At 39.9% G+C, this 16,707-nt stretch overlaps 1 protein-coding gene across 2 annotated transcripts in view; it reads right to left on the bottom strand.

The window, feature by feature from the left end:
- Nucleotides 1-2,978: 2,978 nt before the first annotated feature.
- Nucleotides 2,979-16,707, bottom strand: part of LOC101855473 (ventricular zone-expressed PH domain-containing protein homolog 1) — a 47,187-nt gene continuing 33,458 nt past the window's right edge. The window contains exons 8-15 of one of the 2 annotated variants that reach the window (XM_005093950.3): nucleotides 15,609-15,899; nucleotides 14,478-14,562; nucleotides 10,901-11,018; nucleotides 9,745-9,884; nucleotides 9,110-9,241; nucleotides 7,739-7,888; nucleotides 6,376-6,480; nucleotides 2,979-5,813 (exon numbers count right to left, since the gene is read on the bottom strand). In XM_005093950.3, the coding sequence (XP_005094007.1) occupies nucleotides 5,322-5,813; nucleotides 6,376-6,480; nucleotides 7,739-7,888; nucleotides 9,110-9,241; nucleotides 9,745-9,884; nucleotides 10,901-11,018; nucleotides 14,478-14,562; nucleotides 15,609-15,899 (1,513 nt within the window). In that variant the 3' untranslated portion in view covers nucleotides 2,979-5,321. The remainder of the gene's footprint in view (nucleotides 5,814-6,375; nucleotides 6,481-7,738; nucleotides 7,889-9,109; nucleotides 9,242-9,744; nucleotides 9,885-10,900; nucleotides 11,019-14,477; nucleotides 14,563-15,608; nucleotides 15,900-16,707) is intronic. The other variant, XM_005093951.3, reaches the window with a different exon arrangement.

Genomic DNA, 16,707 nt, shown 5'->3' with positions numbered 1-16,707 from the left:
CAAACTGTTTTTGTACACCATGCAACCTCCATGCAGTCTTTTTTTTTGTTTTGTTTTTTGGGTGGACATTCACATTTAACTTCTGATTTCGATCTAACAAAACTCATATTGGTTACCTTTGATTGCAATGAGCATAGCAACAGTGTATTCCAATAGTTCCGTGACATTGTTTTAGCTATACACGTCTTGCAACTTTTGCAAATTTTTCTTGCAACTTTTGCTATTTTCAAATGCAACTTTCTCTGAGGACAGAATACTACTTTAAAATTTTGTTGATCTGACAAAATAGATTTCAATATCGTCAATAGGCCTACATATTAATACTAATGAACGGTATAGCTGATCATGTAGGCACGACGACTCGCACAGCCCCCCCCCCCGCCCTTCCACACAGCCCCTCCCCCTCCCAAAATCATGATTTGGGGTTGCCATGACAATGTGCGTTTTATGTTTGCAAGTGTGCTACGAAATGACTGTCTCAATTAAATCTTGTGGATTTGGAGTGTGACGAGATGACAGTGACGTCTTGACTGCACCGGTGTGCCGAAATGACCGAGTGACGAAATGACTGATATTCCCTGATATAAATACTCATGCCCCCTGTCATATACAAAGAAAGACAAAAATAACTAACTCATTGCCTAGAAATATGGATAAGCTATCACTGTGCCAAATTTCAAGTCTCTAGGGCAATAAATAAGCGAGATTTTAGGATTTTCATGGCATGCTGTCCATGAAAAACACAGTTCAGAGAAAACGGCCATTGAAGTAAAAAATGACCTACTGTGATACTATTAGTAGCCATATGAAACATAATTTCACATACAACATGCTTATCTCACAAAATAATATAGGCCTACCGGATTTGATATCTAGACACATTTAGGTATTCACTTGTGCAAAAACCTCAAAAACAATATTTCGACCCAATTTTCAGCATTAGTCCCACCCGACCGTCCCTTTAATCTAGCCTAAATTGTTGCGGAGAAGTATGATTAAGTTAATACCTGTCCTCAGAGAAATTCGCGCCCGCAACCCGCAAGTTGCGCGCGCAACTTTTGCCATCAGCGCAACTTTTGCGCAACTTTTATCATTTTCGTGAATTCGCGAATTTTAGCCAATTTCCCGCAAATTTTGGGAAAATAATAATAAAATTTCATTAAACACTCCGAAATTTTCTTCCACGACTAAAAGTAACGACGCCAAGGGGGACAATTCGCTCCTTTGCACTATGGGGTGCCCGCCGCCGCCCAGTGACCCGGACCGGGTCAGGTCGGGTCGGGATGATCGCCCGCCCGACTCGTTGCCTGAAAACAACGAGTCGGGCGTGATCGACTTGTGCCACGATAGCTGCTTTGCACCCATCAGGCGAGCAAACCGACCCCACCCAACCCCCCTATATTCTTTTTTGGACTGAATCATCTTCTAGTCTTTCTAGATCTAGTGTAAATCAATCGTAAACACGGTCGTCTGATTACTTGCTTGCTTGGTTTGGTTCCGTAGCACCAGGTAGATAGATCTAGTATAAAAATTTAAGAAAGACTTTAAATCTAAGGCTAGGAGGCTAAACATGATCGATTCATTCAGAAAACCCCTAAAGGGGACGTTCAAATAATATCATCTTGCGCCTCGAAAAAAAAAAAGGGGGGGGGGAGTCTTGGACTCCTGTTAAAGTAAGTGTAAGAAGGAAGGGGGGGGGTTGCTCCAATGTAAGATTACACTTTTGTAAGGTGAAAAATAATCAAGGAAAATATAATTTATGACAAAGAGTAACTACACTATTCACTTAGTGTAAGTTCGAGCTGTAAGCACTGCATTGTGGCGATACAGTGGTCCTCGAGCGGCAAGCACGATATAATATTATGATGATATGTCATTTCGCACTTTATGCTCTGGTAGATATCTGGGCTTCATGACATGTAGATCTAGTCTAATTTTGATTACACCGGTGCAGTAAAAGTGGTAAAATGGCACCTTAAGTTTTTCTGGAAAAGTTCCGCTTGTACCGTATTGAATTATTATGTCACATGTGTGTATGCATGTTTTTCATGAATACTATATTAATAATTTAAAAGTAAAGCGCATAGAAGAGTGATTGTAACACGGATTTGCGCAATATAAATGTCATATTATTATTATAAGCGAATAACGTAATATTACGGGATTTGGGGGGGGGGGGGTGTAAAAAAGTGTAAGATTATACATGTATTTGAACATCCCCAAAACCACGCTGGTCACACCTGCCCAACGTCAGCGAGAGTGCCAGGACCTGACTCATGTGTCAGGGGACACTGTTTTTGTACACCATCAACCTCCATGCAGTTGCTTTTTTTGTAGACATTCTAATTTATCTTCTGATCTTGATCTAACAAAACTCATATTGGTTACTTTTGATAGCAAGGAGCACAGCAACAATGTATTCCAATAGTTCTGTGGCATTGATTTAGCTATATGCGTCTTGCAACTTTTCTTGCAACTTTTGCTAATTTTTGTCGCAACTTTTTGCAACTTTTGCTATTTTCAAATGCAACTTTCTCTGAGTACAAGTTAATACAAATTGATACAAACTGCTATGCAAAGTATGGGTTACATTGATTCACATGTTAAAGAGATATTTGAGGGTAAGTCGCTCCACGAATTTTCACCACACTATAGGTAAATACATGCATCATCATCACAACGCATGAAATCATTTATAGTATTATCATCACTAGAAGAGTATATATCATTGAAACATTCTCAATACCACTTTGATGATCATCCCTGAACCTACCCTTCACTGATGAATTTTGGACTGTCTACTAGGAGAGAGTAAAACATAACTTAACAAGTAAGATACAGTCTACCACTTACTACAAAAAACAAACCTTTTCAAAACTTAGTCGTGACTATAGCTAACACATCACGTTCACAATGTTAGACTGATGAGGATTCATTTTGACTGGATTGAGAAAGAAGACGTTTTTTTAAAAATGGGGTAAATAAACATTAAAATTTTATTGTTACAGAGTGGCATAACTCATCTCAGATGAAATCAGAGAAATCAGAATTTTTCCGCAGGCTTCGCAATTTTTTTTTTTCAAATTGTTTTTTTGTTCAACACCTTTTACATCTGTTGAAAAATACATTTCTGTGAAGATTTCAACGAAAAAAGTTGATAAAAGGTACAAAAATATAAATTATTTCATTCCAAGGTCTCTCAACCTATATAAGACACCAGACTTTAGCAGCCATTGCTCGCTAATTTTACCTCTGAAATCAGGCAACCCCCACCTTCTTCAATAGCAAATGTCTCGACTAGTTTTCAAGATAGATCGGTACTTCTTTTATCACAAGCAAGACAAATGAACAAGCTTTATAATGGTACCAATAACTCAATATGCCCAAAAATTGACGAGCGCCTGATTCCACCACGTCGTAACACATATTTATTTAGAAAGTAATCTAAAGAGTAGAAGTAGATTCTGCAGATCTAATTTTGACCTACATGAGCATATTTTAATAAAGGAGAGGTGCATGAACAGTGGACTTCACAAGTTCCTCTGTACCCTCATTGATTCAGGAAAGAGATTTCACTGGGATATATTATTTCTTAAAACAGCAAGAAATAAAACTCTTTAATATCAAAGGGATCAAAGCAAGGTAAAAATAGAAAAAAGAAAGCTTTTGAAAGTTCAAAAACTTTGATTTCATCTCGATTAGAAGTGAAGAACATTCTTTAGAAAATAAGCAAATAATTTCAAGCAATGAAAAGACTTTTTGTGTAAGATGTTGAATGTGTCTGCTGTTTTAAATCCGTAAAAATGTCATCAGGCACATGTAGAGGATTTTAGATGTTTTACAAAATGATTATTATAGATTATACATATCTACAGCTCAGAGTAAGACTCTGTCATACGTCATTTTTAAAAGGGACAAATGTTGGAGTCTTATAGTGAGCAGTAGATATAAAGTCAAAATTCAAGGAAAAAAATCAATAATTAAGGGGTAGGTAAGACAGTTGGAGGTATGAGACTAAGTCTGCTAGGACCAAATGAGCACTTTCAATCACAAATCTCTTTCACATAAAAAATGTAAGGTCCCAGTACCAGTTCCCATATATATAACCAGAACCAAGTAACCTCTCACTTAAAACTTTGCAGTCACACAGCCAGCAGTATAAAATACCCCATCTGGTCACTCTGCCAGGAGAGTGACTTCAACAAACTTCTCTAGCCAGTTTGCACCAAGTAACCGGAACGGCTATTTTTCACCATTGCATTATTGCACCAAGTGACCGTAAAGTGTTAAACAATGTCTGACCTAAATGATAGTTCACATAATATATTCAAATAAGAAAGTAATATTTTCACTCATAGAAGCAGCCTCAGTCCCCGATATAAAATCAAGTAACACATCTCTCAGAAATAACGTGAAATGCGCTCAGTTTTGTTTACTTTAACTTTGAGCAAGTCCAGAGAGTTAAAGGGACAACTATTTCCTGTAACATTCAGGTGAAAAGGGGTAGGTAAGACAGTTACTGCCACTAATCACACGCTCACCGCACCACTTGAGTAGTGCTTTTATCTCAATTATGACTGGGAAGGAGTTCCAAATCAATGTTCTGCTCTTAAGTAAAATCAAGGTTGAGAAAAAGGCAAGGGTAACAGAGTATAGTCGGGAGAAGAGTCAAATTTGAGGCATATTTCGAGTAAAGTCAAAATCTCTCAGCTCACACCATGATTTGAAATTTAAAAAAACAACCATAGTTGTTACTAAACAAATCAAACCACGAACATAGCACAAATTAAACAAATCAAGCCATGAACGTGGTACAAATTGAACAATCAAGTTATGAACTTCGTATGAAGAGAGTGCATTAAAATTGAAGTGCTTTCTATGCAGTTTAGGTAATAAGATTAAATTAAGCTTAAATATGATCAAATATACAAAAAATTTCATGGAATGGTTGAAAGAGTCAGTTCAAAACAAGAACAAAATCAACAGCTTCAAGGCTCTGTGCATGACCTTGAAAACTTTTTCTACAAGATAAAGTTATGAAGTACGGAATTTAAAAAAAATTTGGTCTGTTTCACTGTTCTAATAAATCAAGGGAAATGGCCAGGATAAATGTCTTGTGTCTGATGACATTTTGTGATAAAATAAAGTACTTTATATTTTCCCATTACTTCAGTTGAAATTTTGAGATATTTTGCAATGGAAACAAGTATTTTATAACTTCCCTTTACCTCAGTAGAACATCAAAGGGATTTTTTTTCCCCCCAAGTGCTTACAAAATGTTGTCAGGATCACGCACAGGACACTCATCGTTCCCCACCGTCTCACAGTTTTGTATCAGTGACAATTTTTCTGGTGTCCTTCCCGCCCAGACCGTGGTGGGAATGCTGCGGCTCAAACAGACCTGGGTGGGCCACCATCCTGCTACTGCTGACCCCACCACCGGCCGAAAAAGACGCACCCCGACTGTGCTTGACCTTTGTCCCCCACACCCCAGCACCATTATTTGCTGCACCCTCCGGCCGCCCCACGAGACAGGACTTGCCACCAGCGTGATGAGAGTCACCTTCGCCTTCCTCCACAGTGAATGGAGAAGCTCCGCCCATCAGACTGGAAGATGTAGACCCCCCTATCTGTGAGCGGGCCACAGCGATGTGAAGACACTGCACCCACTGCTCCACATTGTGGTGACCTTTGGCCTTGAACATGTATGTTTGGTCCTCGGTGAAGATCTCAAAGGCCTTGGGGATGTCCCGGATGCCTTTGCGGATCGCTTTAACACTCTGGATTTTTGTCACAGGGAGAGATGCTTTTGTCTAGGGAGGAAAAAGAAAGCGAAAAACATTAGTGTTAAAGCATAAAATTTATATCCGCTATAGTATAAAAAAATTTACTATGACTTTTACAAAATTAAAAGGTGCAAACATGAAAAATGGTGTACTTGTCCCTGCTTACTGCTGGATTTTCTTCACAGGGAAGGATGTTTTTGTCAAACCACAAGAAAAAATGAACATTTGTTTTTTAATTTACTTGAGCCTGAGCTATTTTACACCCAACAACCATTGCAGCCTGACAGTTTTGGGGTACATTGGATCGTTAACCACAAAAAGACTGAACCCTATCAAAATTTTAAAATGCAACAAAAGAAAGAAATGCTCTCACAGAAAGAGAAAACCGGATCTAATTTGTCCCACAAACAAAATAAAATAAATAAAGTTCAAAAAATGTACCAAAGAATCCATGAGAAACAGAGAACAAGCTCTTGACTTATCAGTTTTTTGGGCAGAAATTTCGTCTCTGACAGGGATGCTCTGGTGTAAGTTCCCTAAACACCCCCATATTGATTGAAAAAACATCCACATGTACTTATTTACTCACTGCGTTGCTTTTGTCATACGTGATGGATCCTCCAGACAGTGTGAAGTAACGTGTTTTCCAGCGTTTGAAAAACTTCCACTTGCCTTTCTTCTCTTTCAGCTGACCCTGCATAGATGTGAGAAATTGTTTGTAAGTCAAAAGAAATCAAACAGAAAGTATCTCATTGTTTTGTTGAATTAACTTTTTACTTGAGCAGGAACCCTTTTCAGCTCAACCACGCTGAAACAAATGCAAGAACTAGTGTATAACTTGCCCGAAACAGGTTGGAACAAAAGGCAGCTCTAGAAATCAACTTGACTTAAACTGTCTAGACATGACTCTTGGCAAAAGAAATGAAAATTTCAGAATCATCAAACAAAGGATATTGAGTATTAGACACGATTGAGTGGTCTGTTTTATTTGATCAGCCAGCAAGGTGGCCAGCTACATCATCAGCAAGAACTTGAGCGAGATTAACCATTGCTGTGTCCTGGGACAACAGGTAAGGCTCAGTGAGAACTTTTTAACAAAAAGCTGTAACTGGTCATGAAAATGTTTGAATTATTGGTTTTTTTATTCAACAAAACAAAACAAGTGTTTTACGGGGCTCGCAACTGCATAAGGTCATATGAGCGCACGCAACACATGAGGCCTTTTCAGTTTGGATGGAATTAATTCTTAATTTGGCGGCCGAAGCCTACTCTTATTGATTTTAGGACCACCAAGGAATCTTTAATGTGCACAACTTGCATATGGGATCTCCGAGATTTTTTCGGCCTTTTTGAGTAGGCTAGGCATTTGATCTTACCTACCCTAAGATCAGGGGTGTAGCTGAAAGACATCAGTAATGAGCCAGGAGAGGTACAATTGACAGACAGCAGAAAGAGCCAGGGGCTCAGAGGAGGGGGCAAAGGGGGGGAGGGGGGGGGGTGCAGAAAACAGATGGCAGAACATGATTAGATAGCAGGAAAGGAGGTGAAAGGAGAAGATTTTAGAGAAGAAATTTTCTGTCGATGTCGGGTTTCAAACCCGAGACCTTTAGAGTGAGAGGCCAACACTATACCTTTCGACCACAAGAGCCCCCTTGAATTATTGATATAGAGGACAATTTCCAGCAGTATCAATACAATTTTGGTCATGTAAGAGCCAAAAAAAGATCTTTGAAGAGTAAATAGGAAGTAACAAGATATTAACTACATGCACAATGCAATACAATATAATGTCGAAAGAACACATGCACCTACTACTTTTATATACACCCAAAAAATTTCAAATCCCCTCCATTTAAATAGAGATGAAAGTTTTTTTTTCTTTTCCCATTAAAAAATTCTTTTGTTTTTCTATGTTTCATTCAAACAGCACCAGAATTTACGGCATGACTTACAGCAATTTCTGGGTATCCATCGTTGAGCAGCTCTGAGAGTTTTTCTGGGTGGTTACACAGGAAGCAGGCCCAATGTGCCACAGCCGCATTCAGCTCAAACACGTCAAAGTAACGCATCTGATGGAGCTCCTGTAGGAGGCCAAGCTGGTCCTGCACGTACAAAACAGACAGGAGAAACAAAGAAAACAGTTTATGGATCTGATAATATTATCATGTACACAACTAATGGAGTTCACAAAAAAGTGAGCGTATTTTGTCCAAAAATGCATATATGCATCTTTCTTCTCTCGTAATAAACAGTCATTTATTCAAATGTATGTAACTAAAAGCAGAACAAAATTTTCACAGCCTTGATAAAAATTAGGGTCCATATATCACTGACAGACGATTTTTTGTCATTTCAGCACTTTTTTTTCTGTCTCATTCAAAACGTAAAAATGAAAAGAAAAGTACTCCCCTGACTTCAGTATATGTCTAATAATTTCACTTCTATAATAGGTACACATACATAACTTTCAGCATTTCTTTGCATTACTTGAGGCAACCTACCTCGGAAGTTTGAATGCAAGATGAATAAGGTGAAGAAATGCAGCTTCCTATCATCCACACTTGTCAAAAAAAAATTCACTACTTAACACTGATAACTTCAACAAAATAACCAGGCAGGTAACAACGTCTGTTGTTTTTTTTAGTATCAAGAGCAGAAACTCATGCCGTGGGTACATTAATGACTATTACCATAAAAGTACAAGGATATACCTTAAGTTGAAAAGTACCAAACATTCAGTCAGCCCAGCTAGGGCAGCGACAGGGAGCAAACCCCCTTGACCATGAAGTGGTAAGGCACTTGGCAGGGAAACCCATGCCGCAACAAAAATTCCACTGCAGGTGCGCCGAGTTACAGGATTTTTATTACCGAAGGCTAAAAATGTACCACCGATACACCATTCAAAGCTCTATAGTTCTCAACCAATGAAAAAACGGTATTTACTCATCGACCTTTCCGCAAGCATTGGAAAGCTTGGGTGTCAGTTGTTGAAACAGCTGACTTCACGTTCTGACCGGGAGGGCTTCCTTTCCACGTCGATTTTTCAGCACAAAATGAACAAACATGCAGACAACACATTCCAAAATACTGAATAAACACTGAACTTTTTCATGGTGCACAGTATCTGGTGTGTTATAGAAACAGAGAGGAAAAAACCCACTGATCTGATTTACCCTGATTTCGATGAATCCACCTACTCAGAAGACTGCAAGTTGGCTTACATGCTGTCATCATGCAACCGAGAACAAAGAAGTCGAAACTTGACCCAGCGTCATCTGAATTGTATTCAACTATGATACAAGCTGAGTTCACGGAGCACCCACCTTCTGTGTGGGGAAGGACGAAGTAACCAGTGTGAGAAAGTTACTGGTTGTCTCCCCTTTCAAGGCGTCCCAGCAAGTCTTGAGAGAGCTCACATTTGAATCCCTCTGGCTCAAGGCAAAACGAGACTGAGCCTGTGTAGTATCCAAAAAAAAATAAATGACATTGTCATTGCAGTTCTTTAAAAGACTAAGAACAAAGATAAGAAAAATTTATGACGAAATAAGTTAAGACAAGACAAGATGAGATAAAATGTATTTTACTGGATCTGCATTGAAAGAAAATAACAGATTAACAGTGTGCTTTCACCAGCTTCTACGACACAAAATGTACACATAATGTACGGAATCATATCAAAACATCACACACATGCACTCTCTCTCTCCCATCTATCTGTTCCCTCTCTCCTCCCCTCGCCCCTTTCATCTCTCTATTTGTCCACTCTCCTCTTCCCCCCACCCCCCTTTTTCCTCTCCTTTCCTCTTCACCCGACCCTTTATTTTCTCTCCTTTCTCCACTGCTCTTTTTTCTCTCCTCTCCCCTATCTGTCTCTTTTTATTTCTCCTCTCTCCCCCCCTCTTTTCTATAACTATTCTAAGAGCACAGCCTTCACTAGCGGTCAGGATGATTGGCTGACCTGCACAGACAGGAACATGAGGTGTAGCCAGAGTTTGGGCAGGCGGGTGTTGAGGGTGAAGTGGGAGCCGCTGTAGAGACACTGGTCCGACTGGTGGCCACACTCAAAGTGAAGCTTGAGATAACGTTTGTGCTTACCATCTGTCCAAGACACACAACATGGATTGAGTGTTAGGACAAGATTAGATAATTCAAGATAAGCTTGAATGGGAAGAGATAAGATGACATAAGATTAGTGAAGATATCATCAGATAAGATAAACTAAAATATTATCATCCAAGATAAAATAAGATAACAACAGATAAGGCAATGTAAGCTAAAATTACATTAGTGAAGATAAGGCAAGCTTTTTCTTTGGTAAGTGTTTTACAATGCTCGCAACTGCATACGGTCATATGAGAGCCCGGGACACACCTAATATTTTCAGTTGGTAGGAAATTTTGAATTTTGCCCAGGTGGCGGTCGAAGCCTACTCTAATCGATTTTAGACCACCAAGGGATCTTTAACGTGCGAAACCTGCAGACTGGCCCTCCGGAATTTTTAGTCCTTGTCCGAGAAGGCTAAGTGTAGATCTTTCCTACCATAAGACCAGGGGTGTGGCAGAAAGACAGCAGTAAGTAGGAGCCAAGGAGTAACAGTAGAAAGGCAGCAGAAAGAGTCAAGAGCGCAGAAAGGGCAAAGGAGTTGAGGGGGAGGGGGCAGAAAGAGGAGACGAAAGTAGATGACAGAGCATTAGTCGAGAGAAGGAAAGAAAGTGAAAGGAGACAATTTTAGAGAAGAAAATGTTTCCGTCACTGCCCGGATTCGAACCCGGGACCTTTGAATGACAGGCCAACACCTTAACCTCTAGGCCAAAGAGAGCCCCCTAAGGCAAGCTAAGACAACATAAAGTAAAATAAGACAAAATAAGAAAAGGCAGCTTTAAATGAAACATGCTAAGAAAAGACAAGATAAGATAGGATGTACTTAGAAGAAATAAACAGTGAGCTCTCTCCAGCTTCTGGGACACAGAAAAAACAAACAAAGCATTATATCAATACATCAGTCTCCAGTCTCTCACTCTCCCCCCCCCCCGGTCTTTTCTCTCTCTTTCTCTCTCTCTCTCTCTTTCTCTTTTTCATGTTAATTAAAGACACCAGAGACCACCAGTACTCACTGACTACACTGCACTTGGCAGGCAGGGGTATGGTAGCATTGAGTTTGCTGATAAAGTTCTTGATCTTAGCAAAATGCTTCTCACAGAATAACTGCACACCATCTCGAACAGTCTGGCCCTGCAGGAAAAGTTCTCAAGTAAAGTACATAATCAAATGATGACGAAAACTAAATAACATGAAAGTGACACTCCATCCACACCAGACAATTGTTGACTAATATATATATTTTTTTTATAGTAGAGTGTTTTACGGCGCTCGCAACTGCACAGGTCATACGAGCGCGCGGGACACACCTAATATTTTCAGTTGGTAGGAAATTTTGAATTTTGCCCGGGTGGTGGCTGAAGCCTACTCTTATCGATTTTAAACCACCAAGGGATTTTTAACGTGCGCAACTTGCACACGGGTCCTCCGAGATTTTTCGCCCTTGTCCGAGAAGGCTAGGTGTAGATCTTTCCTACCAGAAGATCAGGGGTGTGGCAGAAAGACAGCAGTGAGAAGGAGACAGGGAGTAGCAGTAGAAACGCTGCAGAAAGAATCAGGAGCCCAGAGGAAGGGGCAAAGGAGGTGACGGGGTGAGGGCAGAAAGTGGAGACGAAAGCAGATGACAGAACATTGCCAGAGAGCAGGAAATGAGGTGAAAGGAGACAAATTTAGAGAAGAAAATTTTTCGGTCGCTACCCGGATTCGAACCCGGGACCTTTTGAGTGAGAGGCCAACACCTTAACCTCTAGGCCACGAGAGCCCCCTTTTTGTTGACTAAGAGAGCATGTGTCAGTAAATGCAGTCGAACCTTCCCTAATGGCCACCTGAAAAAGACAATCACCTGTACAAATGGCAACTTCCCATTCCCCTCTTGTGTTTTTTTATTTTATATGACACTTTATAATAATAACAGAGATGCCAACCACAGAAAACCGAAATGAGTATTGGGAAATATGAAAATGTGTATTTTCAGGGGAAAATGTGTACTCCCCACGACCGACCGATCAACCAGTAATAATAAAATGTTCAGGGTGTCCAGCAATATTTCCTGAAAAAAAATTACTAGCTCACCAGCTCGAAAAAAGTAGCACACACGCGTACAATATACATGTATCCATTCAACAACATGTCAGTGTTCAATGTCGTACTGGGGTTTTGTTTGACTTAAGAATTTCAGTCTATTATATAATATTTTCCTCTCATTATTATTTAAAAAATAAATCCTGCTTTGAGAGTTTGGAAGGGCCTAGAACAAGAATTTTGACTATCAAGAACGAGTCTGGGTGTCATGATTCATATTATGAACTGACAGACTCAAATTATTGCTCAAACTCAGAGAAAAGCAATAACTTGAATGGCTCAAGTAGACCCATGCACTGTGAGAGGTGTAACAACTGTGGACGGGCAAGATGCAGTGACACTGAAAATCTGCCAGTCTTGAACAGAAAGCTACAACATACACTGTAGGTATAATTTACTATCACCCATCCAAGTAGATGTAGGTATAATTTATTATCACCCATCTAAGTAGGTATAATTACTTTCACCCATCCAATGAAACGTGAACACTTTACTTCAATAACACAGACTTGCAAAGTATGAGGGGTCCCGATTCCGCACACGGCCTGCACCAACGAGCGCTTTGCAGAAAGCTCTAATCAAAATTCTGAAATGTGCTTCCAAGTTTTTGTCCTCTAGTGTTGCCTAACACCCCTCCCCCCCCGGATAGTATCTTAAACCCCCCAAAAAATCAATAATCTCCTCCCCTATTCCGTAGTCATATACTTCGCAACGCCGTTACTCCCACCAAAGACGGTCTTTACTCACACGATGCCGCATTTATTTATGATGCGTATAAGCGCAGGTTCAGTGACCGGTCACGATGGCCAGCAAAACAATCTCTAAATCGGACGACGATTGTATTTTATTTTTTTTCCACAAGTGACAGCACAGAGACAGGTCCGAGTATTTATTACATCTTATTTGAACGGCCACATTGTGTTTATACTGCACAACCTGCATGCCACAAATGTTGCGTTATCATCAGACAACTGCTGGCAAACTTCTCGGTGGTAACGAAAGCGAAAGTAGATCTTGATTTTCCCGATTGAGCCTCGGTCACGCTGTCACATACGCTTCCGCCTGCCGCCATAGCTGCCTATTTGCGTGAAAGTGAAACGTATTCTCTGGACGGGGAAAAGCTGAACGAATATAATATCACGATCGCGACTGACAAAAATGAACTTACTGACCACATCGGACTTGGTTTTCAAATATTCCAGTTCTGCGATACTGATACTATTTTGACAAAAGATGGGACTTGAGATAATTAGGATTACTCGCCCAAGCTGAATCTCGTATATTTTTCGCATTCCAGGATGCGTATTTTTTCATGAAAAGTCGTATTCACGTATTTTCGGCAAAAAATCGTACTAAAATATGTAAAATCGTACTGGTTGGCATCTCTGCAATAATAATAATAATTGCATATAGCGCATATCCATGCTCAAGAGCATGCTCTATGTGCTTTACAACTATTTAGATGTAAGATGTACACCTATCTTAGAGTGCTACTCTTCTCCATGACAAACTGCTAATTACATATTTGTATATACATACTGCTCTCATGTAACACCTCTAATCTTCAGCACTTATGTGACCTAACCGTATTTCAAGTACCGTAAAACTTTTACTAGAACTAAAAGCTAAAAGTTTTGACTGTATCATGATATTGCAATACCAAGAAGAGACAGAAACAGGATGCTAATATCGAGGTTCAGTTGTTAGTAAACAGTCACCCTTTTAGCTTTCGTCAAGACATGATTTATATGGTTGCTTCCCGCTTAGTCAGGAACATGTGTATAAGTGCCAACAATGATAAACAAAAAAAAAAATTCATTTTGGCCAGAGTCTGCAAATCACATGAAATTCATAACTTTATTAGATTTACTAAGACTATAATAAAAGACTTCGGCTATTATCACACCATGTTCACAATAAACAAAAATTTTGAGGTTGGTTTCAGTATATCAGTCAGAGACTGTGAGAGGCAACAGTAATGAATCAAAAGAACTTGATGCAAAATACAAATCAGAAGCCAACACACAGAATTCTTCTATTTGTATTTAAAAACTAAACATTGGAGAGCATACGTAGGTGAACTGACACTATTATCTCCTTTTTTTGACATTTCTTTCCCTACCTCAAGCCTCTCTCTCTCTCCCTCCCCTTCCTCTCTCTGTCTCTCTCTCTCTCCCAACCTTGTAAAGTCAACATTTTACAACATTCATTCCTTCACCACAACAATAAGTGGTCTGTAAAGACTCTGCATGATACAACCTGATGCAAGAAAAAATAGAAGAACAGACCACACCAGAGCACCCACCAACTACCCGCCTTCACGATGACATAAAATAGAGTGGTGTATGAACCCCAATAGATTATGATTAAAACTAACACAAGAAAAAAGTCAAAGAAGCAGACAACACCACAGTGCCTACCAATCACCTGCCTTCACGATGACATTAGGTGGCCTGTAAGGATCTACATGACAGTGTCCACAGCCACTGGCTTTTACAACGACAAATTTACCTGTGGTGAGAGGTCGGTAGACGTGCCGATAGTGGTATGAGAGGTCACTTCCTGAGCCCCGCCATAGGCCTGGTCAGAGGACAGACTGAAAAACACACAAGAAGACACATCACAAGATACACAGCTAGATATAACTTACTTTTCAAGAAACAAAATGTCCTTCTATCACATTCCCAAATGATACTGCAAATATTTACATGACAATTTCTGACGTTTTGCTTATTGTAAATATTTAGTTCTCTTGTTGACACATTAAACTTCATTTAGAAGACAGGCTGCAGTGATCTTGTCTTTGAGGGCTAACACGTCCTGAAAGGAATACAGAAGGAGATACTCAATAAAAAAAACTCCCCCACAAGTGAGAATGAAACTCATATCTCCTGCATGCAATTATGAGCTGACTGCCTAACCATTAAAAGGCAGACATAGGTATTTGGTAATTGGTAGCCTACATATGGAATGTGTTGATAATATTGACATGCTTGTAACAGGCTGCAATGCTGTCCCAAAGGGACTGAAATCATACATTGAACAGAAAAGTCTGGCTAAAGAGGATATAAATGAAGCTGTTCAAGTCTTCAGGGGAACTCATGACTATAAATAAACACTCTACCTTTTAACTTTTTATTGTAAATGTTTTATGCTCCCATCGGCACAATTTAAATAATTTAGGCTTTTCCTTTTCACATCAAGAAACAGAAGCATACAAACATACCTGATGACAACAGTGCTACAGGGCAAAAAGGCAAAGAGTAATAAGGGAAGACCTGCAACGTGACACACTGAAAGTGTCAAATCTGACAGTGGTCTACACCTTTATGAAATACTGCATCAAAGCAGAGAACAGATAAGATGGATGCCTGTTGTAGCAGGGAATGGGGCACCAACGGATGAAACCAGCTAAGGTAACAGGTGCCCTAGACATTTATGAAAAAATCCTACTATTCAATGGGACAACTTCCTCCCTCAAATGTACATATTTAGGATTTTTCTCATTTCACTTTAACATTATAAAATTTCTGGACTACTACTCACTGGGACAACTTCCTTCCGAAATTGAAAATAAATTTTGTTCATTTAGGAGGGGGGCTTTCCACTTTCCACTATGAAACTATCTAGTGTCCAACTCACTGGGACAACTTGACCAAGCTCTGCTGACTGGAGCCACCACTAGGGGCCAAAGCCGTGCTCTTGACCGACACAGTACCGCTAGGGTGGGTGGCATTGGGTGGGTTGCCCACGGTGATGATGGTCACTGTGCCCTCCGTCTGGCTGGACACTGATCGTGTCTGTTTGGCCGGTGCCTGCTCCGTGCTGACCCCTGCAGCTTCCTCCTCCTCTGAGCGGGCGAAGGGTGAGGGAGACTTGTGGCGGGGCGGACTTTCCTCCTGGACCACACTAGGACTTGAAGGAGAGTTGCTGCTGACCAGGGAGTCAAAGTTTCAGTTTGAATACCATGAAGCTAATGCTCATTTAGTTTTGTTTCAGGAAAGAGATGCACATTGACACAAGAACAGTTAGTTTTGTTTCAGCAAAGAGATGCACATTGACACAAGAACAGTTAGTTTTGTTTCAGCAAAGAGATGCACATTGACACAAGAACAGTTAGTTTTGTTTGAGTAAAGAGATGCACATTGACACAAGAACAGTTAGTTTTGTTTCAGCAAAGAGATGCACATTGACACAAGAACAGTTAGTTTTGTTTCAGCAAAGAGATGCACATTGACACAAGAACAGTTAGTTTTGTTTCAGCAAAGAGATGCACATTGACACAAGAACAGTTAGTTTTGTTTCAGCAAAGAGATGCACATTGACACAAGAACAGTTAGTTTTGTTTCAGCAAAGAGATGCACATTGACACAAGAACAGTTAGTTTTGTTTCAGCAAAGAGAAGCACATTGACACAAGAACAGTTAGTTTTGTTTCAGCAAAGAGAAGCCCATCAACAACATGAAGGTACCTAATTTAGCACAGAAACAAAGCAAGACAAGCAAAACACTAGAGGGAAAGAAATGAAGCATGACTTACAAGCCACACCCACGGGGGGATGAGCCAAGGTAGACAGGACCTCTTAGTTTTTTTATTTTTTATTTCACTTTCTTTGAGACTTTGATTACCCAAGAACAGTATAAGGTAAGAAATTTTGTTTCTTTTGCTTTTGTATTTGTATGGGTTTTGGACTCCATTATACATATCCCCCCCCTCTCCCCCCCTGTCGTTATTTCTCCCT

This window comes from Aplysia californica, unplaced genomic scaffold (genome assembly GCF_000002075.1).
Source record: "Aplysia californica isolate F4 #8 unplaced genomic scaffold, AplCal3.0 scaffold00073, whole genome shotgun sequence".
In the NCBI taxonomy this organism is placed as follows: domain Eukaryota; kingdom Metazoa; phylum Mollusca; class Gastropoda; order Aplysiida; family Aplysiidae; genus Aplysia; species Aplysia californica.
Note: the sequence above shows the minus strand (reverse complement) of the source record. Positions and strands in the feature narration are given on the sequence as shown.